Raw genomic sequence first — 27001 nt, forward strand, 5'->3', positions numbered from 1 at the left:
TTGATATGGGCGAGAAACTAAGACAAACCCAATGTTTTCTCTAATGTGTGATTTTTAAAACTCTATTTTGCTGAGAGAAAAAAACCACCTAGCAATTTTGAATACTGATATTTAACCATTCTCTACTTGGCAAAAATATTAATACAGAGTTATCTCTCTTTACCCAAACAAACTAATTTCTTTTTCACACCACATCATGTAAATTTTACTATCCAAGTGTGCTGTACCTAATTCGCATAATCGAATACGAATACTTTATTTCTCATAAAACTACAATTACATAGTTATAGAGAACATACATAGCCCTCTCCACCTATGTAAGCCCTCTTACATAGGCTATGCCTGTTGCCCAATCCAATTCAATTTATTTGAATAAAATATTGTTTAAACTAAACTAGAACATACATAAATATAACTATAAGGTACAATTTTTACAAGCATGTGTTAACAATACAATGAAATTAACTTGGAGGACTGACTTTCACATTTATAACTTTGATAAATTTACATAGTTTTTCTAATATTACAATATTACATGAATTAAACAGTTGATCAAACTTATAGATATTAGGGTTAGACCAGCAGTGTGTAGGTAAAAATTTCTTTCTTTCAAACATAAAAGATCCACAATTCATAATATAATGGTATTCGTCACCAATGTCGTTTGAGTCACAGAGACGGCAGATTCTATCTTCTCTCGGTAAACCCTGCAACCTTCCAGACTCAATCGGCAAGTGGTGACTACCACATCTATATTTGCATAATGTATAAATGAATTTGTAAGGTAAAACAGAAAAATATTTTTCCAATAGAAAATTATTTTTAAAAATACGATAGCATAAAGTTTTAGGTGATTCGGCAACAAACGCAAAGCATTCTTGTTGAAACTGATCTTTAAGTTTTTGCTCAATACATTTTGACACCCATTTATCAGCAAACTGTGCATTCCATATATTGGACATACCACAATTATCAAAAATATTTTATATATGATATCCACTTAGTGTTTATTCCGTAATCATTATAATATAAAAATACAAGTTTATATAATACAGCACAAATTTTACTTTCTTTTCCATTAAGAAGTCTACTCCAGAAATTAATCATTCGCAGTTTTACAGACATAGTAATAGGGTATCTGCCAAGTTCTGCATACACTATGAATAATCAGAGTGAGAGAAGTGCAACAGAGTTGTACGAGAGTGCATGTAAATGAACATGTCGAATATTCGTTATTCTGAAAAGAGCCGTAATAGCTATTATTGTAAACATTCATTGACAATAACTACTAGTTATGATGATTTTGAAAGATTGATAATTGATAAATTTATAGATATTGAATTTGAATTTTAAATTTTCTCTCCGCTTACTTTATAAAATATGGTTTTTAAAAACAATAGCCCAGAACTGAAATTTTTTTAAATGATCTCGAAACTCATTTCGAACTCATAAAAATTTGAGAATCAGATTTTTTTTTAAAAAGGGTGAAAAGGGGGGGGGGGGCATGTACTGACTGACATAAAAAAAAAAAGTGGTGGCGCTTCAGTCATGCGTCAGTGGTTCCCTATATTTTAAACTAAACCCCTGCCCTTGGATCCGCCTATGATTAGTACGTGACAAGACGAGCGTTTCGTCTTCCAGAGGCCAATAAGCAGTATACATGTAATTACAAAGTTTAAGGACCGTAAATATTAAAAAGTCAAAGTGTGACCTGCTTTTTGCTATTTTATGTTTTTATATTAGTGTTTTTAAAATATCAATTATATATCATATTTAAAGTCAAAATTTTCAATTGTTTAAATGTTTAGCTTTCTTACTTAATTGTTTACCTATACATGTATTTAATATTAGTTTGACCTATTAAGCCAATTCATTTTTCTCAGAAAATTTTTCATATTAATACATCTTTTCATGTCGAAACCTCAAACCACAAAGTTCAATGAAATAAATGTCATTCCTTTTTCCCGAGAATAAACGAAATGAACAAGGAACTAGTCTTTATCTACCGTAATTTTACAAAGGTAGACTTTACAATGTACAGGCCTATGTACACTATTATTTTACATGAATTTTGCTGAAAATATACACTATCAGATCATTCAGATTTGTACGTACAATGCAATCATAATTTAAATTATCATACACTTTATGACAATCATGAATTGGAAAAAGATAATGTTCTATATAATCTTCTATTAAAATCAATATTACGATTGATTTGGTTATCATGTTTATGTTTACAATATGATTTACTTCCGGGGAATACCAGTTTCTATTTTTAGTATCAAATTAAAAGGAAAATATTAATGCAAATACATTCATATTAATAATCACCATTGACGAGTTAAAGTGGTAATTATATATCAAGTATTTTAGTTCGAGTAATATTATCTTTATATTTTGAATATTTGATTTCTAAAAGTACAAGCGGATTTTCCGCGTTGTCATCTGGATTTCCAATTTATTTTAAAATGCCCGCTGACGTACTACAGCAGATGTAATGTAAAAAGGTAAGACATTATTTTGAAAACGCAACCGCTCTTCTAGTAGTTTTCTAATTTATTTTCAATGAAATATTGAAACTAGATTTGCCGCATGCATTCACATTTTATACCATAATAATAAAATGTTCAGCGATATACTTTCGTTTCGTTATCGCTGATAAAAAAACTATAATAATTAAGTATTCAAACAAAGAAACAGTTCATGTGTAACGCAGACCGTAGATTGTCGGGAGAAACGGAGAAGAAAGATGTGTTCCGGCTGTTATAAGTTATATATATACATAAGGGTGAACTGCATTTCTTGTCTTGCACGTTACATTAGTTGTTTAGCGTTAAAGAAAGGGGAAGGGGGGGGGGGGGGGGGGTCGATATTTATCTCTGTTTTGGCCTTGTCAATGACTTACCAGTATTTATTGCAGTAGGCGAAGAGTTATTTTTTAATGTTATTTTTTGAAGTTATTTTTCATTTGCCATTGTGTACTGTGAATATTTAAACAAACACAATTTAAATGAAAAGTAAAATCGTTGTTATCGTTAATTTTACATGTTGGATCCAGTATCATTTTGCTCAGACCAACATTTTGGCAGCGTTGAGAAGTCACAAATATCAATGTCCCATCTTTGACATCATTACCTATTTAAAAATATATGTCAGAAGTGTTATCCAAGCGAGTCATGTAGTTATAATGCATTTGATGTATTTTTTGTTATTTATTGCCTTATACTCCATGTATGTATAAGGTCGAGGGTCGTCTTTCAGTTGTAGACATGTAATTTGATGGGTACTTTATATAATAAGTAGAATGATCTTTAGTCGGTTTTCCCTGCTGACAAATTGCCAAAATTGATGGTTACAGCTGGAAAAGCGCCAAAAGAGTGTTACATAAAACATAAAAAAATATCGTAATTGTCCGTGTAATACTGAAAAATACATGTATGAAACAGTTGTAAGCGCACGAATAGGTTAACCCAGAAAGAACACATACTTTAAAAATCATTACCGCAATTACAGGCGGAGATGTCAGTTTATTTAAAATGAGATGAAAGATGAGCCAAATGAAACAACCAAATTGAAAATTGCAAGGAGAGGTTCAAATATATGTGGCAAAAGGTAAAAAAGATTCGTTAATAGAAGTTGAAATTGATAAAATTGATGTTCAGTTATTATTGGTTAACCACGTTACGTTCAGCTGCAAGTATTTCGGCTAGGGAAAATAGTAATGTGTAAATAAAATAGAGAATGGAAATGAGGAATGTGTCAAAGAGACAACCCGACCAAAGCAGAAAAAAAGCTTTATATGTGTTCTATATAACTGATTGAACAGAGAGGATCATATTCTGAAAAAAAAATAAGAGAAACAAATAACAGAAGCTTTTTACTTTGTACCTATTCTGACATCGGACTCGGACTTCTTTTAAACCGAGTTTTACTGTGCGTATTGTTGTGTGTTTGATTTTTCTACATTGGCTAGAGGTATAGGGGAGGTTTGACAGGCTTGTGGCCAGGAATTTCTATGAGGGATTATTTGGACTCGCGAACTCAACTTTAACAGTCACAATTCACTCAGAATGTGGACTTTAACAGAGCTTTCTTGTTTTAAAAGGGGGGGGGGGGGGTCCGAATAACATGTTTATCCCCGCCGCATTATACCACCTTTTCCAAGTCAGGAGCCTCTGACATTTGTGTCTTATAAGATTTTTAATTTAATTTTCTTTTTCACATTTCGGAGTTGAGTATGACGTCCATTATCACCGAAAAACTACTGATTTGAGTATAGGGGCCAGCTGAAAAAAGCCTCCGAGTGCGTCCTCATTAGAATGTAGTTGCGTGTCTATATATATCCGTCAAACCTTATGGCACTCCCAAGCAAAGGTCACGAGTGATCAACCTTAACTACCGAAGATTAACAGATGCCGCCAATAACTTCCTTACTGATTTTCGAAAATTAATGAACATTATCGTTTTAACAATTTAAGGGATAACACAAACAGAGGTTTTCTGAAACTTTGTAAGAGTGTCGTTTGAAAATGTTTGTATGAACAATTGATCAGGTTCTACAGCAGCATTGTGCTACTCCTACTGTTTCTTAAAACATGAACCATTATCTTACTTAAGTCACGCCTACTTACACCATATCAAATGTACACGTTCTCCACGCGGTCGCTTTTAAACAATGATATTCCTAGAAATGTATAGCAGGTACAATACTATTGGTTACGTTACACATTCGTTCTCATCCCCGGCATATGGAATTTACTGACCCAATATTATATATATATATGTCGTGTTAGTTCACTAGGACACTAGTACACTGTGTAACTTATACTAGTATGACTGTGACGATAGAAAAACAACTAGATCTGTGTTAGTTATAATTTTGTTTCTAATTATGCTCAAAATTACAAAGAGCAAAGTTGGTAAATGTACTTATACATTTATCATACTTTGTCAACCTAGCAGACAAAGTTGTTATTACGTATTACTTATATGTACAAATGTACCTACGTTTGTAATCTACATTTAAAGTTTCTAAATTTAGTTTTCCATGAAAGTTTTCATTTTAAATTATTAATTTGTAGAATGAAAGGAATTTCCTTTCAGGATGCTATTTCAATTGATAAACTTATAATTAAATTGTCCATTCAACAATTTGAAAAATCACGGAAGAGCTTTCAAAACTGCATTTTTATACACAATACGACAGCCATAAATAGACATATAAATGATATTGTATTGTATCCTTCTTTCCTCTTTATCACTTCAAAGCACAATACATACAAGTAACTTAAAGTGCAAAATACGTATACGGAGCTTTAAATACCATATAGTTGAGACTTTAGAAAGTGTGTTTTAAAAACCATTTTAGTTGGGAGGGGGTATGCCATATCTAAATAACAACCACACATTTTGATGTAAATGTACTAATTCTTCCACAAGATGAGTTAACTTTTTGCACTTAAAAGTGCTAATAATGATAAATTGTGATCAACTTAATAAACTCGATAACCACGAAATATCGATCACTATTTGCGGCCTCCTATATATACAAATTACGTAGCTTCTTTCATTTTGAAAATTTTCATTCATAAACGGAAATTAAGTTATTTTTTTTCTGGAAAGACAATAATATCATTAGTGTGAACACGTGAATGAAAGCATTGTTTATACCTAGAATCTATTAATACAATTGAACAAGTAAAAAAACGCGGAAGAAATAATAAGAATAACTTTTTATACTGAAATAAGCTTTAGTGTTTGTTGAAAAACCAGTTTAGAAAGTTTATAAGGTAGAACTCATTAAATACATTACATATTTTAAATCTTTTTGTACAAATTTTATTCTAAGTTACCAAAGGGTTTGGCAATTTACGGACAATTTTTGACTAAGACTGTAACCATGTAGATTTACGTATAATTTGTTTTCTAGCTTATACTGTTACCAAGGAGGTGTTGATTTATGCACAGTTTTTATTCTAAGATTGTAATCAAAGGGTTTGGCAATTTATGGACAAATTCTACCCAAGACTGTTACCAAGGAGATGATTATTTACGTTCAAATTTTATTTTAAGACTGTAACCAAGGAAATGGCAATTTACAAAGCAAGGAATGGAATATGTAGGAGAAACTGTTAACCATTATTACAGCTTGAAGGATAGATTGGGACAAGGAGCATTCTCTTGTGTATTTCTCGGATACAATAAGGTATGCTGGTGTTACATTGCCTTAAAAATGAAACAACCGAAGCAAATATGTTCGCCACTCTATATCAAAATTCCAAGCTTTTCAAAAGACAGTTTAAAGTGAAAGTATATACATTTAAAGCAACTAAAATAGAAGAAAAAATGTGTGGTAGATTTTGAGATATAAGCCATTGAAAATATGGCGGGAAATAAGTCTTTCAAGAGTTTTTAAATATGTTTTTTCTTTCAAACTATATGAAATAGAATTATGAAAAGAAAAGTAGGGGTTATTGGACAATTTTTAATATGGGAAAGACATGGATAAAACCAGAGGATTCCAAAAATATGGCAAAAATTCAAAATACAAGAGGAACATCCTGAAAAAAATATTTGAGTAAAATAAAGACATTTTATAGATGCTTAAAAATCAGCAATTATAGATCTTAGTTGAAGGGAATATAAATGATAAAAATACAAGAGTGAAAGAGAATAGATAAAAGAAAACTGAGTTGGTGAGCTAAAATGAACCTGGGCACTAACATTTTTTGGAAGAACATTAAAAAAAACCACAACACCTAACTCTTTTATACAAATATGGTAAGCAACAAAACCTTACGCATACATAAAACTATAATAAAGAGTGCCATATAAGGAGACTCGATTATGGATCAATTGTAGCTCAACTTAAATTATTACAGATATCGACTTATCTGATATTTGAAAAGCATAATAAGGAGGCAATGGAAAGTAGCATTCAAATAAACAGGAAAGGAAGATTGACAATAGAGAAGATAATTTACTCAAATGACACAAATGTTTGAACTAATATTTGTACATGTACTCTCTATACATTTTGTCTCTACGTACAGATGTTTCAATGGAAATCATGTTCGGCAAATATAATTCATAGTTGGTAAACTTTTACAAAACATAGGTTCATATTTTGTTGTTGTTGTTGTTGTTGTTGTTGTTGTTGTTGTTTTATAGTTCCAATCTGAATGTTTTTATTGTTTACTTACAGGTGACTGGTGATAAAAGAGCTTTGAAAGTACCGAAACGTACAGGAGCCGATAAAGCAACTCAACGGGAAACAGACGCTCTGCTGTCTTTCCGACATAAGAATATTGTTCAGCTGTTTGGCATTGAAGATGAGGTATACATCATACAAACATTAAGATATAACTCGGTATAGGACATTCAAAAATAATAAAACATACAGATTTTCTTTCACATACCCTGAACACGGTACATGATTAAAATTGATTAAACATATAAACATGATTGAATCTTTGAATATAAATGATACTTGCAGTTTATGAATATATTAATGGTACAGATTTTATAGCAACAAATGTGTATTTCCAACATTAATGTCATATCAGGGATGCTCGATGTCAAATATTTGAAAATCCAAAACCTAGTACAAACTTGGAGGAGCTGAAAAAAAATAAATAACAGAAAGTGTAGAGCTAAACCCGTAAAAGGAATTAGTTATGCATGTGGAAGATATAAATAGGAAATATTCAAATATTCAAATATTTAATTTTATATGAAAATCAATAACAAAACGAAAAGAACAGAAAAGGCAAGAAACCAGTCTATAATTACACGATTTTTAATAGTTGTTCAGCAGTCACGGGTATGTCCTCCCGATCACAACTAATGGTATTTACTACAGCTGGAATATTGAATTCTAATTGTACAACTACTATCTTAAAATATTAAATCAAACTTTGATAAATTGTTGTAATCTATTTTCAGATGGTTTCAAATAAAACGGTAATTGTTATGGAATTTTGTTCCGGCGGAAGTTTACAAACCATGTTACAGGAACCAGAATATATGAACGGATTACCCGATATTCTCTTCACAATATTACTAACCCATTTAGGTATGAAATAGATCAGGGCATATTGTATTGCATGTGTAGAAATTATTGTTCCTGTACGAATACGCCTCATTACGAATACGAATACGAATACGAAAATGTTATTATCTCATTTATAATTATTTGTCCCATAATTACAGCCGATTTCATTGAGTGTGTAGGCAAAGGTAATAGCTCTGATTAGTTGCATGTTAGCCGAACCGTAGAGTCGACTCATTATTAGGTCAGGTATACTACCCTCCTTTCGAAGTAGTCTATTCTAAAGATTGGTTATCTGTTAGACTTGTCTACCCTGTTCTGTCTCCCGTCCCTTGATGTTTGGAAGACTTCACTTATATTCCAATTTATAAAAACTTGCAATCAGCATGCTTTTGTCTATCTTAGTAATTATATCGACATTTACGTGCTTTCCTGTAAAGAATTCACAGACATATATTTTATAATATATATTTCAACGACAAAAGTAGAAAAAAATTGTAACAGAAAACTTCAAAGGAATTAATTTATGTTTATTTGTTTAACTCCTTGAGAGAACAATTGTTTGGTATTTCATAGTACATATAATTTTCTTAAATTTGATTTAATGAGCTTACAATATTTTTTTTATGTTTTAAAAGGTTTAGTTAATTATGTAAATGAGAGCGGGAAGGGAACGGAAATAGTAAAAAAAAAAAGGGAGCCGTAGAAATATTTATCTGGCCAATACAAGTTTATGTCTGCATGACAATACTAAAAACTAGTTTTGCAATACCAAGTACAGAATCACGAGAAAGGAAATGGAAACGGATTGCACAAAATAAATTCAGATAAAAAAGTATAGTGTTAAAAAAAACCCGGATAGGTTCAAATCACATGTTTTAAATTACACTATTAAATGTTGGACTCTAAGGTAATCACTGATTAACAACAAGAGGGTACTAAAAATAAATACTTTATGACTTCCTTATTAATTGTATAGCACATCCGATATAGATAAGTTCTAGATTTCCCTTTAATAAACCTCTACGTGGTCTTTAAAATAGACCAGAATAGAAATAGAGTATCATTTGACCATATTTAGTAATATACTGATCTGTTGCTTCATCTATCCATTGATAAAGCAATGTATGGTAATGATACAAACTAGTCCAGATAATCATCACTTCGATGAGGGTATTTTTTCAATTTTGAATATCATAGATTTATCTCAGGAACGCGTGAAAGCAACAATTGAAATAAATTTCCACACTCTTGACTCTTGATAATGAAATAATTAATCAAATTTGTGAAAAATTTATCTAAGAGGAGTTTAATAAAAGTCATCAAGGGGTGACTTTTTCTTTCCAAAAATATTTTTTAAAACAGACGAATAAAGAAAAGATTACTACCTACAGACGAGAAGATTTAGAAACAGTTTTCTTTGTCTTATACACAAATATATTGTCATTGAAATACATTCTTCCAAGTAATGTCTCCCTTTTTAATTTTCGTTATTTATAAATCATGGTTTTGTGAAAATTTGAATTGGAAACGTATATGTACAACGTACACTCCTTTTTGTGAAAGGTGTACAGCAAAGACATGAGTTGTTCCCCCCCTTTTTTTTCAGATATTAGGATCATGATTGGGTTGGAAGGGGGTGAGGAAGGGTCTTTTTTTCTGTATCATGTAATTCTTTTATAAATATATTTTGTATTTTCTATATTATATAATTTATTTTATAAATATATTTTAAATATGGAAAGTGTATATCTAGCCTGTCATATATTATTTAACATTTTAATTGACTACTAAGTATACTACGCTATTTCATAGAGAGTAATAATAGATTACTTATAGTCAAGTGTCTGACGAATTAATGACGGGTTTTAAATGTAACAAAAATAAAATAAACATTTCAAATACTTATGATAAAATCGAAAATCACTTTAGATGTTGAATAAAAATGTTTCAACATTATCAATTCGTTTAAAGCTTGACATACATTTTGTAATGACACATTCTACCACTATTATTCTATTATCGTTCACTACTGTGCTGTCGATTTATATGTATACTTTATTATGTTTTGACCTCTTGTACACGTCTGTGTCTGAGGAATAAAAATTATGTTGTCTTTTTGTCTTTTGTCTAGGGCACTATCAGGACTTCTTTTGTGTCGTATCACAGTTTTGCAATAAATTATAATGTAATAAATAGTGTAAGGCCCTTTGTATTTTGTACCAATTATCAGTTGTCTCATTTGTCTCAGCATTAAGTTCCAATCAACTCGTAGTTTTGCCTTTAAACAACTTGTTTTATTCATAATATCTGTTTCAGCTTCCGGATTACAAGAATTACATTCCAAAGACTTTGTTCATCGTGATATCAAACCAGCAAATATACTCATTACTAAAACCGTGCCAAATACGTAAGTAAACCACCCCACCCCATTCAGTATGTTAGAGGGAAAGTAAATTAGAAATCATACAATTTACAATATAATTTGGATTCAACTATTGGTATTCTCTTTAAATACAAAGATAAGGAATAAAAAAAAATACGTTACTAGTATAAATTTTATTCAGATTTATTGCTATCATGATCATCTTTAATCCAACGTTTTCTTCAATTTTAATCTAACAAACAATTTAATCTATTTTTTTTTTTAAATTATTTTCAAATTTTAACTTTGTAATTCTTATTTTAATATTTTTTCTTTTAACAGAATAACCTTCAAAATATCTGATTTTGGATCCTCAAGACAGAATCAATCACAGTACGACGAAGACATGTGTCTTTCATTGGCGGGTACAGAAGAATATCTGGTAATTATTTCTAATAGAATGTATCTATATATTTAGTTATACGGGTCATAATGGGGTTGGTGGGTGGTAAGTAAGGGTCTTCTTTTCTGTATATATATTTCTTTTAAATTTTTATACATTCTTTATTCATTTGACATTCATTCGAAATGGTCATCTGGTGCAGAAAAATTGGTACCTTTATTGTTATTGACAGATTATTTTAAGCAATCGGTATAATTGTAAAAAAGATAAATTTGATAACAACAGATCAATATCTTACTTTGATAAGCTTTATATTTAGAATGAACATATTTTGCAATAAATGCTTAAAGAGATATATTTGGATATTATTCTAACATATACACGTTATACTCGACTGAACTCACAAACCAAGGGATAGTGTAAAACAACATTACACTCAAAGTAAAAATATGTACTGCAGTTTCTCTCACATGTGGTGAAACTTATATACTGAATGTATTCAGGATGCATTGCGGTAAGAACATAATCCGATTGCAAATCCTAAACAATGCATATACTTGTAGTAAATACGTCAGAGATACAATGTGGTTGCATGGGATTAACGTCAAATAGGTGTGTTTGGGAGGAAACTAAATGCGTTTGTGATTCCCCTAAAAAATAACATCAGTAATCACCATACCAGTGTATTTTCCTGTTGATTTAACTACAAACCATTATTTACTGGAAGATTTTGAATAAATAATATATATTGTTAAAGTGTACATACATATATATATATATATTATATATGTATGTACACTTTAACAATATATATTATATATATCCAAAACCCAACATTTTGTTGTTTATAATTTGTTTTTGTCAAAACGATTTGACAATACATACTTACATATACATATGTATATTAAAGCATACAAATAATTAGCATTTTAATTTGTAATTTACCCGATTTTCAAGTACTAATTATAACAAATCTTTATTTCCAGCATCCGTTACTTTATAAAGGAGCTTTTATACAGAAATCTAGTCATGTGAAGGTGAACTCATGTGTTGATAAATGGGCATTAGGGGTAACGTTGTTTCATGCTGCTACGGGTAATGTTCCTTTCAAACCTTATGGCGGCGCAAGGAGGAATAGGCAAACTATGTAAGTAATAATAATTTACATATTAATACAAAAAATGCATCAACTTCATGAATACATTTGAATAATTAGCATTGTTGGATATTTATATTTATTTTTTTAATTTATTTTTTCTGACGAAGTAAGAAAGCAAATTGCAGCAGATAGTGGGTTTTTGATCGTTCTCATGTCAAAATTAAGTTGAAACAATGATAAATTTCATATATGAACCTTTAATCATTTCGTTTCCGTACTGAGATTATGAATAGAATAATGACAAAAGGACAGAAAAGGAAGTTTTCTTTTTTTCGCGTTAGAGTTATATTTACATTGGTAAATCATTTTAGTTTAAAAAAAAGTCCATTGTTTGTTAGTGTCTCATTGTAACTTCAAATAGATAAGAATATCAGTACTGCAATTTGGAAAAATCCTGTTTTGTTCTATTGAAATCCGAGGTAGTTTTCCTCGTTAACAAGACTATATTTTTATTTTATGCAACACCGGAAGAGCATGATAATTGAAACTTTCGGGAGGAAATGCAAACTGTCAAATTTCAGAAGTATCAAATTTTCTTAAATTATGCAATGAGGAAATATCGGAATTACATTTTATTTTATATATTTTACGCAATAGTAACATAATGAAATATTCTTTTAAGGTTTTTAATAATTAGTCAAAAACCAAGAGGAAAAATATGTGGTATACAGGAAACGGAAAACGGAAAGATTCAATGGAGTTCTGAGTTTCCAACATCATGTAACATATCAAGGTATTTATTCAAATACCCTTGTTTGATCTTAAAAACGCTGAAACAATAGAAAGTGAAATATCAACTGAAAAAAGACAACAACCCGGAAGTTAAGTGTCAAGTACCATATCAATAAATGTAGGGCGATACCCAGGAAGTAAAAATAGGAATAGGGAAATTTTTATTTGAATGCATGTGACCATGACAAATATATAATTTGGTCTACATATATATGATAGATTAAGATACAAATATTTAATGCTTTCATTTATAACAAAACCTTTTCAAATCGAACACTTTCAGTTAATAGCATATAAAGATACACAATGATCGTGATAAGGATCTAAGCACATAAGGAAATGACCTTTATTCAAAACTTAACTATAGTTTATTTGATATTTGAATATTTGCGTTTTAATCTTAAAGTCATAAATATTGCCTTTGGTGGGACTGTTGTTTAAATTACCACTTTGTCATTGTAATGATTTCGAAATGCAACTCCCTTTGTAAATAGATCATGACGAATGATCATGCAAGTATTCGTACAAAAGAATATCTGAAACTAAGGATGGAAAAAAAGAAATAACAATTCGAAAACTACTTGGAAGTCACGCCTTCTTAAGAAAAAAAATCGTCTTCATGACTTATAGGCACAAATTATTGAGATATTAAGTCCAAACGTATATCAAAATTAAAAATAAACTGAGCCTTCATTGACAGAACAGTGAACACTCTTTTAATGAACTAAAAGACAAAAATTAAGAAGAAAGTGCACGAAATGGAACAATACGAATCTTATGCTAAATTTTAAAACAATAACCCTAAGGCTTATGAATACTTCAATTTTGTACACAAGAATTTCCAACAAAACCAGAAATGGAACCAACAGATCAGTTTAAATCATCTCAAATTAGCTTTACCTAAAAACAAAAATACATGAATACTGCAATCTTGATGTTAAATAAATATACTGTGAGTATCAACTGCCTGTCTTCAAAATATCATTAGTGCGATTATTTAGTTAACATTGTTCAACAATGAAAAGATATTCAACAAGAAAAGTAAATGAAAGACGGAGAACACCAATTATTTATTTACCAGGTACATCAATATAATTTCTCATAATAATAGTCCAGTGCTGTACAGATAGTTTAAAGATTTATAGCAATTTCAGCCTTTTTTTCTTATTTTGAATCGATATAATAAGATTATACACCTCAAATTAGACTTAAAAATGCTATTGAATTTTTTAGTGGTCTTAAATCAAGATTGGTTCCTTTGATGTCCGGATTGTTGGAAGCTAACAACGCACACCAGTGGTCCTACGAAACCTTTTTCCAGGAAGCATATAACTTAAATAATGCGATGCCTATCCATATTTTGAACATATGTGATTGTCAATACTTAACCGTTTATTTGAATAAAAGTGCTAGGTATGTGAATAACACTTTTCTATTATTTCAATAAAACACACAGATTATTTCACTTTTGTCATTACGAATAATTGATTCATTTAGAATATTACAGTGAATACTTGTTCTACATCTTGCATCTGGAATGTGAGGCACAAAGTAGATCGAGGCATATCAATAAACGATATATCGCACGTTATACATCCCTTCATCTTTTAATATTTTGGCCTGCCAAATTTATTAAAAGAAAAGATAATACATTCATTTCTAGCTTTGTGTCTGCTTACATCTCGGACATTTCTTTATTCAGTTTTAGTGTTTATCATACCATTTGTTTTCTCTTTTAAGTTATTTCAAATATTGTTATGCTGGGTTCTTTCATATAGCTATCAATAAGAGATGGATTCGGTCCGATCCTCGTTGAAGTCCTTACAGTAATTGTTCAAAGTTTGTTCTGTGCTCGCTAGCTTTGTGTGTCTTTGTTAATATTACCGCATCTTATTATTGTTTTCTGGCGCAAAGTTTTTTTTTATCTTAAAATTTTGTAATAATATTTTCGTTTTCTAGTTGAGACATATGCAAATTATATTATGTTGTTATATAAGTAGCCTGATTATATGAGTAGCCTGATATTCTAAAACTATATATTCCATTAATCAAATTTAATACATTGCAGGTTATCGATGCTTTATGAAATGATTGCTACCGAAACTGATATTGATAGACGTTACCAAACAATTTATTTTGAGAAAACAAATATTGAACATCTTAGTTTGGACACAACAATAAAAGATTTACCAGTGACATCACGGGAAAATCCCTTATTATTAATTTCCACTATTGATGTTGATATTTTTAATTCCTCACGAATTCAAAATGGTGAGTTTATTATTCGTGTTATGACAGGCTTAGTAGCAAATTTATTTATCGTAATTCAGTCATGGTAATTCCAAATGGCAATGAAAATATCAAGGATCAACGATCATGGACAATGAAACAGACAACATTGATACCTCCGTAAAGGCAAACGTACTAAAAAGATAAAAAAAAAAAAAATGACGCACACCACATGGTTCAGATAGCCTCACGTGAAATAACCCAAAAATGACGCTCACCACATGGTCCAGATAGCCTCACGTGAAATAACCCAAAAATGAAGTGGATTAAACCAAATACATGCACGGAAACCTTCCCTTTTAATCCCTTCACTTTATGTTATAAAACTAAATTCAAACACCCGTTCGCGTTGTAAATGCATTCATATATAACCATGAATTTGTCATTGGTGGATACTTTAAGATAAACGCTATGTACTAAATAGCAACAACAGTAGTATACCGGTGTCATAAAGTCATAACTCGATTGATAACTCAACTATAGAGAAAAATAAATGACAACAGGAATAATGAAGTGCAACAAAAACAAAAGATTCGTACATCATTAATTCACAGCTGTTTGAGCTGATCTCATTGCAAATTGTCGAAACTTTTGGGTGCCTTTTAGGCGGCCTCACCACCAAAGTGTTATTGTCAAATATTCCTATGTTGGCAACTATATAACGTGAACAGTGTGGCTAACAAAAGAATTAGACAATAACCCCGATCGATCAATCAATCAATAAATCAACCAATCAATCAATCAATCATGTTTTGTTTTGTACATTCATAGATATTTCAACGCTGGACAATGCGAATTTACGAAATGAAATGCTAATAAAGGTTGGTCGGAAAGCAGCTTGTATTATAGCTTATTTGTGCAATACCGTAGAGGACATTCATCGAGCTAAACAATGTGTTCAAACTTTTCGATCGGATTTAAGGTAAGATACCTCTTAATTGTTCTTCTTGTAAAGACACTATAAGATTGAAATACACTTTACTTGAAGGTGACAGGAGCTTCGGTTAGGGTAACGATACACATACATAAATTGAAGATTTAAATTGTGATCTCTCTTGGTAAAATTTAAGCAGGAACTCTTAACCCCAAAGTTTTAATGGCTGTGTTTATAATAGTAAAGAGACAACAAATAGCTAAAACTTTGCCTGAGATAATTTGAATCTTTAAGATTCTGAATATTTTATAAATTTATAAACGGATAATTCATGAAAGGTATGCAATACATTACCGGTATGTCGATTCCAAAGCACTCAAAAGAGAGGAAGAGACTCAAGCCATATTTTTTTGAATTTTTGAGACCCTTTCATTGAATATTTGAGTGTTTGGCAGTATGGTGAAATCGTTTTAAATTAACTCTCGACTATATAAATAAAAGCAACAGTAGTATACCGCTGTTCATACTATATACGTCATCATTGAAAGGAATGAAAACATGTGTTATATTCCATCCATTACATACTTTACCCTTCAACTTGTATGCCAGTTGTTTTTAGTGCCATTATATCGACACAATTTGGTGAGCATCATAAATAGTCATAATTGGATACATATTTTTAAAGTAAAATATCCAACAAAAAAAAAGAAACTCCGAAAAAAGTGTTTTTTACAGTATACCCATTAACTCCATGATATGTTAAAAAAAATACCAAAAATGTCCGTACAAAAACTATCAACATTTATATTCTGTACACGTTTTTCATATGATTATATTGATGTTTTTTTTTCAGAAATAGTAATGAAATAAAGTTAAAGGATTTACAAAAAGAATTTGAGTTATTAAAAATGATTGCAAATGAAAGACTTTCTCGATCAAAACCGTGTAGTTCACAAATGTATTCAATACAAACAGACAGTCCATTAAGAGCAAGAGGAACACAGAACAGTTCAATACACCAATCAACCATGGAGGTACGTTTACCACATATCTGCTGACTGAAGAATTTCTTACATTTCTGCATTTATTATAAAGTGTTCTATTAATATATGTCAAAGACATGCCATATTTACTCTGGTCTATATCCCTCATGTTTCTGAACTTGATTTTTGCTACCGCTACTTTGATTAGTTATATTAAAATGTTGTTTGCATACCAGGAGATACTTAAACCATATTTGCTTATTGATAATTTTATCAATCTGAAAAAAATGATGATTTGACCCTTAGTCTCATATTGTTATCGATTATACTTGAACATAATTTTTATTGACTGACTATGATACATATGTTAAGTCTTTTACCTGTGCTAGCTTGGTCAAGATGTGAAGTCAATTAGTTTCATACTCATGTGAAGTTTCATGAGTTGCGAAACCTAGATCAACATAACAGTTCATTTAAAAATGCCGGTTACCGGTTAGGAATATGAAAGTCTGTTATTAATAACATTATTGTTTAAACAAAGAATGTTTGTTTGTAACTACCTTGAAATTAAGATATAAGTAAAGAAGGATCCGTTATTATCACCGTAGAATAAAGAAACATTATGATAATCGTGTTTGAGTTATTTCTTAACCCATGTCTTTTTAACCGTCTGTGGTAGCGTGCTCATTTCGAGTGTGGGAGCTCGTTGGTTCGATTTTCAGCCATGTCAAACCAACAACGTGACTGTTTTAGTGTTATTTTGGACAACTGGATGTTAAACGCAAATACATTAGCATAAATATTCTTCATATAAAAATGTAAAATAAAAGATGTATAAGAATTTATACGACCAATTATTAGTCTTATTATATATTTCATATTTTCCTTTCCTTTAAAAGATCACACAAGTTACAGAATACATAACAGAGAGAATACATGATGTGTCAAGTATTATGAAAAGAAATTTAAAATCGAAAGATTTTACGTCCTTATGTTCTGATGAATGGTAAGTTATATTATTAAATACTAAACTTATCAAAATTGAATCCAATATTATCTGTATAACTAGTTCATTAATATAGAGGATTATTTCAACTTTTTTTTTATTGTTAATAGATATAAGTAAAATAGTTTTCCCATTTGTTGATTATATTAAGGAAATTAACTTCAACTGTTATACAAGTAAGCAGTTTATGTATTGTCGAAATGCGCATCTGGTGCAAGAAAATTGGTACCGTTAATGTTATTACTACAGTGGAATATTAGTCCCCGCGGGTATCACCAGCCCAGTAGCCAGTACTTCGGTACTGGCATGAAAATACGGATTTTTTGTGTTATTAAAATTTGGCATTTTGCTGTTACAAAATATTAGAAATTATTATAAATTAAGGAATGTATCTCCCTCATGCAAAGCTCTGATTCCTTTCACTGATTTGGCTATACTTTTTGGAACTTTTGGATTATAGCTCTTCATCTTTTATATAAGCTTTGGATTTCAAATATTTTGGCCACGAGCATCACTGAAGAGACATGTATTGCCGAAATGCGCATCTGATGCAAGAAAATTGGTACCGTTAATGTTATAATTACTAGTTATGAAACCAGATTATATCCACCATTGTCTACACAAGAAAAAGACTGTTCTAAGTTAGGAATAGGACAGATGTTTTTCATTCAATTGAAATGTTTAAGCTTTTGAGTTTTAATTTGATAAGGGAATTTCTGTTTTGCATTGTCATTGGAGTACATTTTCATTGGTTAATTTACTTTTTTACGATTTACATTTCCCTTCTAAATATGTCATTTGTAGAAACAGTTCTTTAGATTTTAACTTGTGTTCCTAATAATGGACTTTTATAGCTGACTATGCGATATGGGCTTTGGTCGTTGTTGTAGGCGGTACGACGACCTATAGCTGTTAATATCTGTGTTATTTTTGGTCTTTTGTGGAGAGTTGTCTCATTGGCAATCATACCACATCTTCTTTTTTTATATGCATTAGAGAAACAGTTGTGTTTCTTAGTGCATCTTGCTTTTCTAATCACATAAGTCTAATAAAAAAAAATCAACATTGAAAAACACCCTTTGTGTTTAAGTAAGTAAAATCCACGATAAATCTAAGCTGTTTATATGTTTTAATTCTTTTTTTACAGTATTGGAACTTTAAAAAGCTATTTAAAGACATCAAAAGATACATTATCAGATATTCTGAAGTATTCTGTCGTGCGGGAGAAAACACCTCTAGATTTAGTTCGTAATAAAAACTTAAGGTACGAAACATTTCATTTTTTCCTTAAACGTGCTTAAGTTAGAAGTTCTGTAATTTTGTAATTTACTTTTAAACATAACGGTGGCTGGTACTTAACCATCTTCGTAATATTTTTATCCAAATGAACAAAAATGTCACATTTTAACGATTTTCAAAGGAAATAACTTTATAGAAACCTTTATCGAAGCTAGATACCTTTTTCATAGAAATAAACAAGGACTTTTTTTAAAAATGTACGATATTTTTCTCTTGATATTAGGATGGAGGACTATTTTGCATCCTCAATGCTCTTTTACTTTGTTCTTGTTTGGCTTTATAAATATTTTATTATGAGCGTCACTGATGAGTCTTGTGTAGACGAAACGCGCGTCTGGCATACTAAATTATAATCCTGGTACTTATGATAACTATTAACACCACTGGATCGATGTCACTGCTGGTGGATGTTTCTTCCCCGAGGGTATCACCAGCCCAGTAGTCAACACTTCGGTGTTGACATGAATATCAATAATGTGGTAATTTTTATAAATTTGCTGTTTACAAATTTTGAATTTTCGTAAAACTAAGGATTTCCTTATCCCAGGCATAGATTACCTTAGCCGTATTTGGCACAACTTTTTGAAATTTTGGATCCTCAATGCTCTTCAACTTTGTACTTGTTTGGCTTTATGAATATTTTGATATGAGCGTCACTGATGAGTCTTGTGTAGACGAAACGCGCGTCTGGCGTACTAAATTATAATCCTGGTACTTATGATAACTATTTATTAATATATATAACAAAAACCAACTTGAACTATTGGTGACTGTATATGAAAACAAGATAACCCTTTCTTGGAAATGCATTATAAATGAAAATGGAAATGTAACAAATAAAAAAATCAGTAACCTTAGTCTTTTTGTTTTGATTTTCACATTATTTGTTTTTATATTTTCAGAGACAGTATTTTGAATTTAGTATACAAAGCCAGAAACCATTGGGTAAACCACTGTGATTGTGATAATAAAATATTCGTTAACAATATCCAAGACATTTTAAGGTAATTAGAAAACGAATTGATAACTTACCCTCTGTAACTAAGATAAATAAATATCCAAGTCATTGTTACGTAAATAGAAAACAAAGTTATAATGAAACCTCTATAACTATGAATAAAAAATATTCGTAAGCAATATCAAGTAATTCTTGGGTAATTACGATATAAAACGACGACAAAACCGACAATGCAATTTAAATGACGAACAGAAATCAGAGCCGGTAGATATTCACCGATATTCTTCGTCCATAAATGTATTTGCAATTTCTGAAATAAAAAAAACTGCACACACATTAAGAACGCGTGCGTTGACATTGTATGTGACTTTTGCTAAACATATCACATACAATTCAGGCAAACACGTCATCGGATTGTGATATATTTGTAAAATGGTCAGATAAGTCATAAGAATATTATTCTGTCATATTCATAACAGAGATCAAACCACATGCCTCTTATGGGTTTAGATGCAGATTCATTATCTCTCAACCAAAAAAGCTTCGACCTTGTTCCTAGGGTGAAATTTAGGAAACTGTATAAAATACTTAAAAATCTCTTATTATATCAGACAATAACTTTTATCTGCTTAGGAAGCATAACGATCAAAATTAAATTTTAGATCAAAATTATGAGTATGTCATTAAGGGTTATTAATGGTGCTTGTGTCATAAATATCAGTGGACGTTGTCGCAACAAAAAAACTAATAATGTTCACATATTAATCAAGTTAATTTTTTAAAAGAAAAATTGCTATTCAGTTATATCAACTGCTTAAAACATACAGAAATTTTATTTATTTAAAAAATCGATTGATGACATATTATGGTACATTTTTATTTCAGAAATGAGCTACATTTGAATGAAAAATTTCGAGAATTGTCGAGAAACATGGAAGAGTTAAAAGACATAATTGCTGATGGATCAACGGTGAGTGTATGCTTTATATTAAAGATATGTTATATTAGCGATTTGTGTTTTCTCAAAAAACCGTCGTCAGAAACCTCCAGTCAATCTCCAACTTTAAAAAAACCGATTCGCTAATAATCAGAAATATGAAACATCCTACATTTAATTAAAGAAGCTCGTTCTAAAGTTCTATCTTAAACCTTTTCACCATTACAATCAATGTGGTAACTTTCAGGCAATATCTACAGAAGATAACACTTTAAATTGTAAAACCTTGAAGCAAATGGATATTGTATATTCACGATAACAACGTCATATAAAAAACAATATCTGCAATTGAAAGAAAAACAAAATATCACCTAAAGATCACTGCAAAATTATATTAACTCTTTACCGTTACTATGACCCGAATTCGGGTCAAAAGCACTTTTTGGCGTAAAATTTGGATTAAGTTCTCCGTCATTTGACTATCAACAGATTTCACCAAGGGCTTAAATGAAACCTGTGAGATTTAGCTACACGTTAAAACGCAAGTTGTGTATTTTAGGTTGATCTTGATGGTAAAATAAAGCAATAAAACTATCATCGTTTTTAAAAAAATCACTAACATTTAATAGAAAAAACTTTAGAATTGTGTAAATCTTGAATTATCAAAACATTGTGTTTGGTTTCTATAAACCGCAAAAATCGGTTCATTATGGATTGTTTTCTTTCAGTTATTTGTTGAGCTTTATAAAATGAAGGTTCAATAAGTTTTCTTTTTATTAATTTCTACGAAAAACGAATACAAACAGTGAACATTGTCAACATGTCAGTAACTTTCAGCAACTATTTCTTAGAATTTCTGCCCATACCAGTAAAACCGTGCATAATGTGGTTCCAGAGGCCAAATAGTATAAATAAAATGCATTTCTTACTACTTGTGTTACTTGGTTTTGACATTAAATCATAAGTACCCCCGCCTCTTTTCCAACATCTCCCCGATTTTCCTCTGGTTTACACACCATTCCACATTGTGTGTTCTTTAAAAAATGTAAAAAAGTGCAGTTTTTACGTCTTTCCAAGTATCTTATTATAATCTAATATTTGTACATGTTAATGGTCAACTTAAAAATAAAGATTATAAATGACATTGAAAATAAGTATGAATTTAAGCATAGTTAACCGTCTGCTTCCGTAGCTGAGGGGATGCATCTAAGGCTAGTAATCAAGCGATCCGGGTTCCCATCCCGCACGGTGAATGCACGGTTAGAAAAACCCAAAACCAATATTAAATATCTTGACTTGACTCTAATTTAATTCTAATTTCAAATTGAAAATGCTTTTTTCCTTGTGACAAAGTTAATTGTGTGTCTTTTGGCTATTGTCGTGTATAGCATGATAGAGACATACATTTTAAGATAATCTATTACAAATCGGTAACTAAGAGATGCTGAGGCTGCCAGACTTTAGGTTTTCTGTCTTTTAAATGATTGTGGGGATAAAAGTGTGGATGCACTTCAGTTGCACAGTTTAGCTACGTTTTTACCCAGAAAGGTCGAAAATAGCAATTTTGACCCAAATCACCACATAGCATGTTTGGCTATAAAAATTGCTGTTTCTCATATAAATAGACCATTAAGGGTTCTTTTTCGTGGAGATGTTATTCCTAACATTGTATTTGAATGATCAGTTGATACTATTTCCATAAATAAACTTCAAAAAAGGATATTTTGAATCGAAATTTTACTATTTTCCGATTTTGTTGTTGTTGTCACGTGACATTGGACTGGTTATCACGTGATCAAACATGATAAAAAAAAATACAAACCTGTCGTTAATATTACTGAAAAACTATTTTCTATAAAAAGTCTTAGTTGATAAGTCTACTAACAGTAATAAGAAAGTTATGAATGATTGAAATTTGATCGTTCCTCTGCGGCAAAAATAGTGCAATTTTTGCCGAATGTTAAAGCGTTAACAAAAATACTCACATTCATGCATTATAGCCATGGACAAGATTTAGTTAACAGCAATATGTATAATCACTTGTTTTTATAGATATCCATGAATTAGAAATTTAAAGTTGAAAAAAGAATGTTTAATGAATGTATATATCAATAAAAAAACACCTAAATTGGTATTACGAAAATGTATACTTATTTATTTCCACAACAATAAGATACCGAAATGAACGATAAAACATATACATTTCAGCAGCCGTTATATCGAGATACATGCACCCCAAAGATGTCTATCAGTTGTTCAGAAGATTTAGAATCGTACGTATTTTTTTTCTGCAAGTGATAGTTTGGACCATTGAACGAACTAACTAGTTATAAAATCATGATAACTTGAAAAACCTTTCCTATACTAATAGTATTTCTTTAAAAAAAACCACCAATTTTTATTACATCCAATATAATAAATATGATATTTAGTATTTAATAGTTGTTTTCGAAGAAACGACATATAATAGTTTAGTTTAAGCTAGAATAACTGAATTGCGACACGAACGCATGCATGCTCATGAAAAGAAAAACAAGAACAAAAACAGAATTTTTTGTCCCCATCAAATACATGTAGAAAGGTAGACTTTTTGCGTACGCGTCCTAAACTTCCTATACACGAACAGTCCAATGAAAACGTTTGTACTAAAGAGAAGTGTTACCTGTGTCACGATTGCAAACTAAAACAAATAGTTGGCTTATAATGAATCATTAACAGTACAAAAGGTAAAGGAGGAAAGAAGCATAACTCAAAAGAAAATTTAAAACGGAATGTCTATAATCAAATGGCAAAATCAAAAGCTACCAATCGAATGGAAAACAGTTATTATATTCCTGACTTGGTACATGCATATCCTTTGGTAGAAAATGGTGGACTAGAAAACCTTGTTTGACAGCTAGCTAATCCTTCCACTTATATGACAGTCTAAATTGCTTTCTACTGTATATTGATAATATAATTGGATTTGCGTTTATTTTTAGAATATTTAAAGAAAAGACACAATTAGAAACAGACGGATTAATAAATTCAAGCAAAGAATCATTACACAGGTAGGATTGTGGTTTACTAGCAGTTCGTTAATATTACTACATGCTATACATATTTTATGTTCTGGCACCTTAATGACACATTGGTAATCGTGTGTTACAATACTTATTAGATTGTTTTTATCGACTTGTCAAGATACATATACAATTTGGTGTTTAAAGATCCATATAAAATCCATTCAAAAGGAGGCAAACGGCATTTAGTTTTTTTATCTTGTCTCTTAGTGTCTTTTTTATACACCGGAAAATACGATTAATTTGTACCTTAAAAAGGAACTAATGAAACCAACGTGCTATCAGGAAACATAAAAAGATCTTGACAGACACAAGCATGCCTTTAAAGTATATAAACAACGAAAAGACGAACAAAAAGCTACACTAAAAAACACAGAAAAATAAAGAATTGTAAAATCGGTACACACACTAAGACCGGGGGTGATCTCAGATGTTCAAGAAGGGTATTTAGAATGTAATTTGCTATTGAAACACGTTAAAGACAACCTGTGACCATACCATTGGAATATTCATGTAAAATGAATGTTTTCTGTTTTTGGTCAAAATGAAGTTAACATCAGGCAATTTATCTAAAATACTTCACACAGTATATATCCCGAGCTCCTTTCGAAAGCTCATTTCAACAATTACTCATTGCAAAATACAATATAATATTGACAATTACATTGTGTGTATTAGTGAATAGCCATTGTATTGCACGTTATTCGACCAGCAGTGGTTTTGCTAGCTATAAAACCAGTGTAAAGCATACATTTTGTTTTCAGAAAATGCCTTCACCAACCCAGAATTACGACAGTAGTTTTCCACTCGTTAAGGGGGTAGACCTTGGTTCAGGGAGATAATTCTTTAAATCAGTTATGCGTTTTTAAAAGTCAAGTATCATCAATGTATTTTAAGCATTTACCTGAAACAGATTGGAAATAACCTATGTAACCTAGAAGCTTAGAGTATATTTATGAAAATGGTTAACACAAACGTACTGATTATTTTAAGAGTTACTTCCCTTATTCTAGGTCTACCTCCTTAAGTGGTTTGAATCGTTTGATTTTGCCAGTTTTTTTGGACTTCCCACTTTTTTGAATTTACCTTTGAGTTTGGTATTCTTGTTATACATTTTTATATTTTTGCGATTTCAAAAAAAACAATAACCCACGATGAAAAATATTCTGAAACGATAACCCTTGTTTCCCTATCGATAAGTTACCATATAAACGTATGAATGAAAGGCTTTCAGTTTTTGAACAAAGAAAAAAAATTAAGAAAAATGTACGCCCTTATTCTTAAATTACTTATTTAACTTTGTTTTATGAAAAAAATAATAATAATAAAAAAAATATTATGATCATGTGAACAAAATATAGAAAGCACTTCCAGGAAGCCTTCAAGCCTTCGTGAGTTATAAAATAAACATTTAGAAATTTGTAGCTTGAATTTGTTGAAAAATATATGAATGATGGTTTTTTTATTACAGATTCATGAAGGAGTCCGATGATTTTGAAAGCCTACTAGAAAGTATGACGACACATGATTCGTAGTGGCATTAAATCTGCGAATAAAGAATTTGTCAATCACCAAATGTTCTCTTGTAATTCAGCTATAAAACTAGTATATACAGCGGTTGTTTCATAACATATTAACACATGTTTTTATGAGTTCAATATCCGAAAGAAATGTAGTCAATTTACTAATTAGCTGAATTAATAAGATGGATTCTACAGATAAAGATATATAAAACGTTTTGAGAACCACCACTACTCATTAAAATCATACAACGTTTACGTGAATCTCATATAATTTATTGGATTTTGAATTGACACATGTGTTCAGAATCATTTTCTGGAAGAACATTTGTTACAATACAACTTATCTTATAGTTTTCTACTTCACACGCAATTTCAATGCAGAAAGACACACATTATTATTTAAATTATTATATTATTGGTTATACAATTTGTGTTCATTGTAAATTCACTGTAAATATTTAAAATATTTATTTGATATTCTCGTCATGTATTTAAAACATTCATTTTCAATTTGACGTAATTAGCATTGGATCAGACATTTTATTGTATATTTAATGGACGGTGATTTCGTACAGGTTGTCATTGCATTATGCTGCTGCCATTGTGTTTGAACTGTGATAATTTAAAATACAACTTCAGAATTAAAAAATATTAGGATAACAATTATTGTTGTTCATTTATAACAAGTATATGTAATAAGCCATTTTTTGTACATACTGAAACATACTAACATTGTAAGTAAATTGTTAACAACGTTACCTTGTAATAATGAACATTCATGCAACACTAGTTTATTGATGTAAAAATTACATAAATCATCAGGACAACAAAGAAAAACTGAGATAATCGCATTATTTCTAAAAAGGAGCGCGACCGGATGTGACGTTAGGTTAAAGGATGTTTCGTGTTGTGCATGTAAACCGCCATGTTAATCCAATGTAGAGGTTAGTGTTATGTTATATGATTCATCGCAAATTTTAATTGTTTGTGGTTGCTTTTTGTGCTGTCGTAAACTCATTTGAGGCGTCCATTGTTATTCTGCAGTTTACATATTTTAATGATTATATATTATTCATTTACGTATTTCTCTGTTCTGAGTGTACTTGGTTTAGTTACAACTATATTCTTCTAACGTGGTGTTGTACTTTTATCGGTATTTTAAACATTGATGTATACAGGAGGTTTGTCCACCCACAAAACCAGGTTCAACCCTCCATTGTTTCTTAAAGTGTCATGTTTAAGTTAGGAATATGACAGTTGTTATCTACCGTCCGTTTCTTTTTATGTTGTTCAGTGTTTCTGTTTTTCCGTCGTGTGTTTCTAACAGTTGATGTTTTTCCCGCGGTGTTTGTTAACCG

At 30.5% G+C, this 27001-nt stretch overlaps 1 protein-coding gene across 4 annotated transcripts; it reads left to right on the forward strand.

The window, feature by feature from the left end:
• Positions 1-2375: 2375 nt before the first annotated feature.
• On the forward strand, positions 2376-26306 carry LOC134700331 (serine/threonine-protein kinase TBK1-like). Of its 4 annotated transcripts, none has more exons than XM_063561688.1 (20): positions 2440-2510; positions 3517-3615; positions 6076-6208; positions 7208-7339; positions 7948-8077; positions 10373-10463; positions 10761-10860; positions 11808-11968; positions 12603-12713; positions 13946-14125; positions 14781-14983; positions 15773-15923; positions 16729-16909; positions 17758-17864; positions 19012-19128; positions 20066-20167; positions 21007-21091; positions 23270-23331; positions 24040-24108; positions 25592-26306. In XM_063561688.1, the coding sequence occupies exons 3-20, from the start codon at positions 6113-6115 to the stop codon at positions 25653-25655; spliced, it is 2142 nt and encodes a 713-aa protein (XP_063417758.1). In that variant the 5' UTR covers positions 2440-2510; positions 3517-3615; positions 6076-6112; the 3' UTR covers positions 25656-26306. The 4 variants fall into 4 exon arrangements, with proteins under 4 accessions (XP_063417756.1, XP_063417758.1, XP_063417755.1 ...); XM_063561685.1 differs by having other exon boundaries at positions 2444-2510; positions 23267-23331; XM_063561686.1 differs by lacking the exon at positions 3517-3615 and having other exon boundaries at positions 2376-2510; positions 23267-23331.
• The last annotated feature ends 695 nt before the right edge of the window (positions 26307-27001 follow it).

This window comes from Mytilus trossulus, unplaced genomic scaffold, assembly GCF_036588685.1.
Source record: "Mytilus trossulus isolate FHL-02 unplaced genomic scaffold, PNRI_Mtr1.1.1.hap1 h1tg000138l__unscaffolded, whole genome shotgun sequence".
Lineage (NCBI taxonomy): Eukaryota > Metazoa > Mollusca > Bivalvia > Mytilida > Mytilidae > Mytilus > Mytilus trossulus.

Excerpts from the sequence above, each read along its gene's own strand:
- LOC134700331 (XM_063561686.1), top strand. The coding sequence starts at position 6,113 with ATGGAATATGTAGGAGAAACTGTTAACCATTATTACAGCTTGAAGGAT. Across the intron at positions 12,714-13,945 it reads ACATCATGTAACATATCAAG|TGGTCTTAAATCAAGATTGG; the intron begins GTATTTATTCAA and ends TGAATTTTTTAG. Across the intron at positions 23,332-24,039 it reads TGTTCAGAAGATTTAGAATC|AATATTTAAAGAAAAGACAC; the intron begins GTACGTATTTTT and ends GTTTATTTTTAG.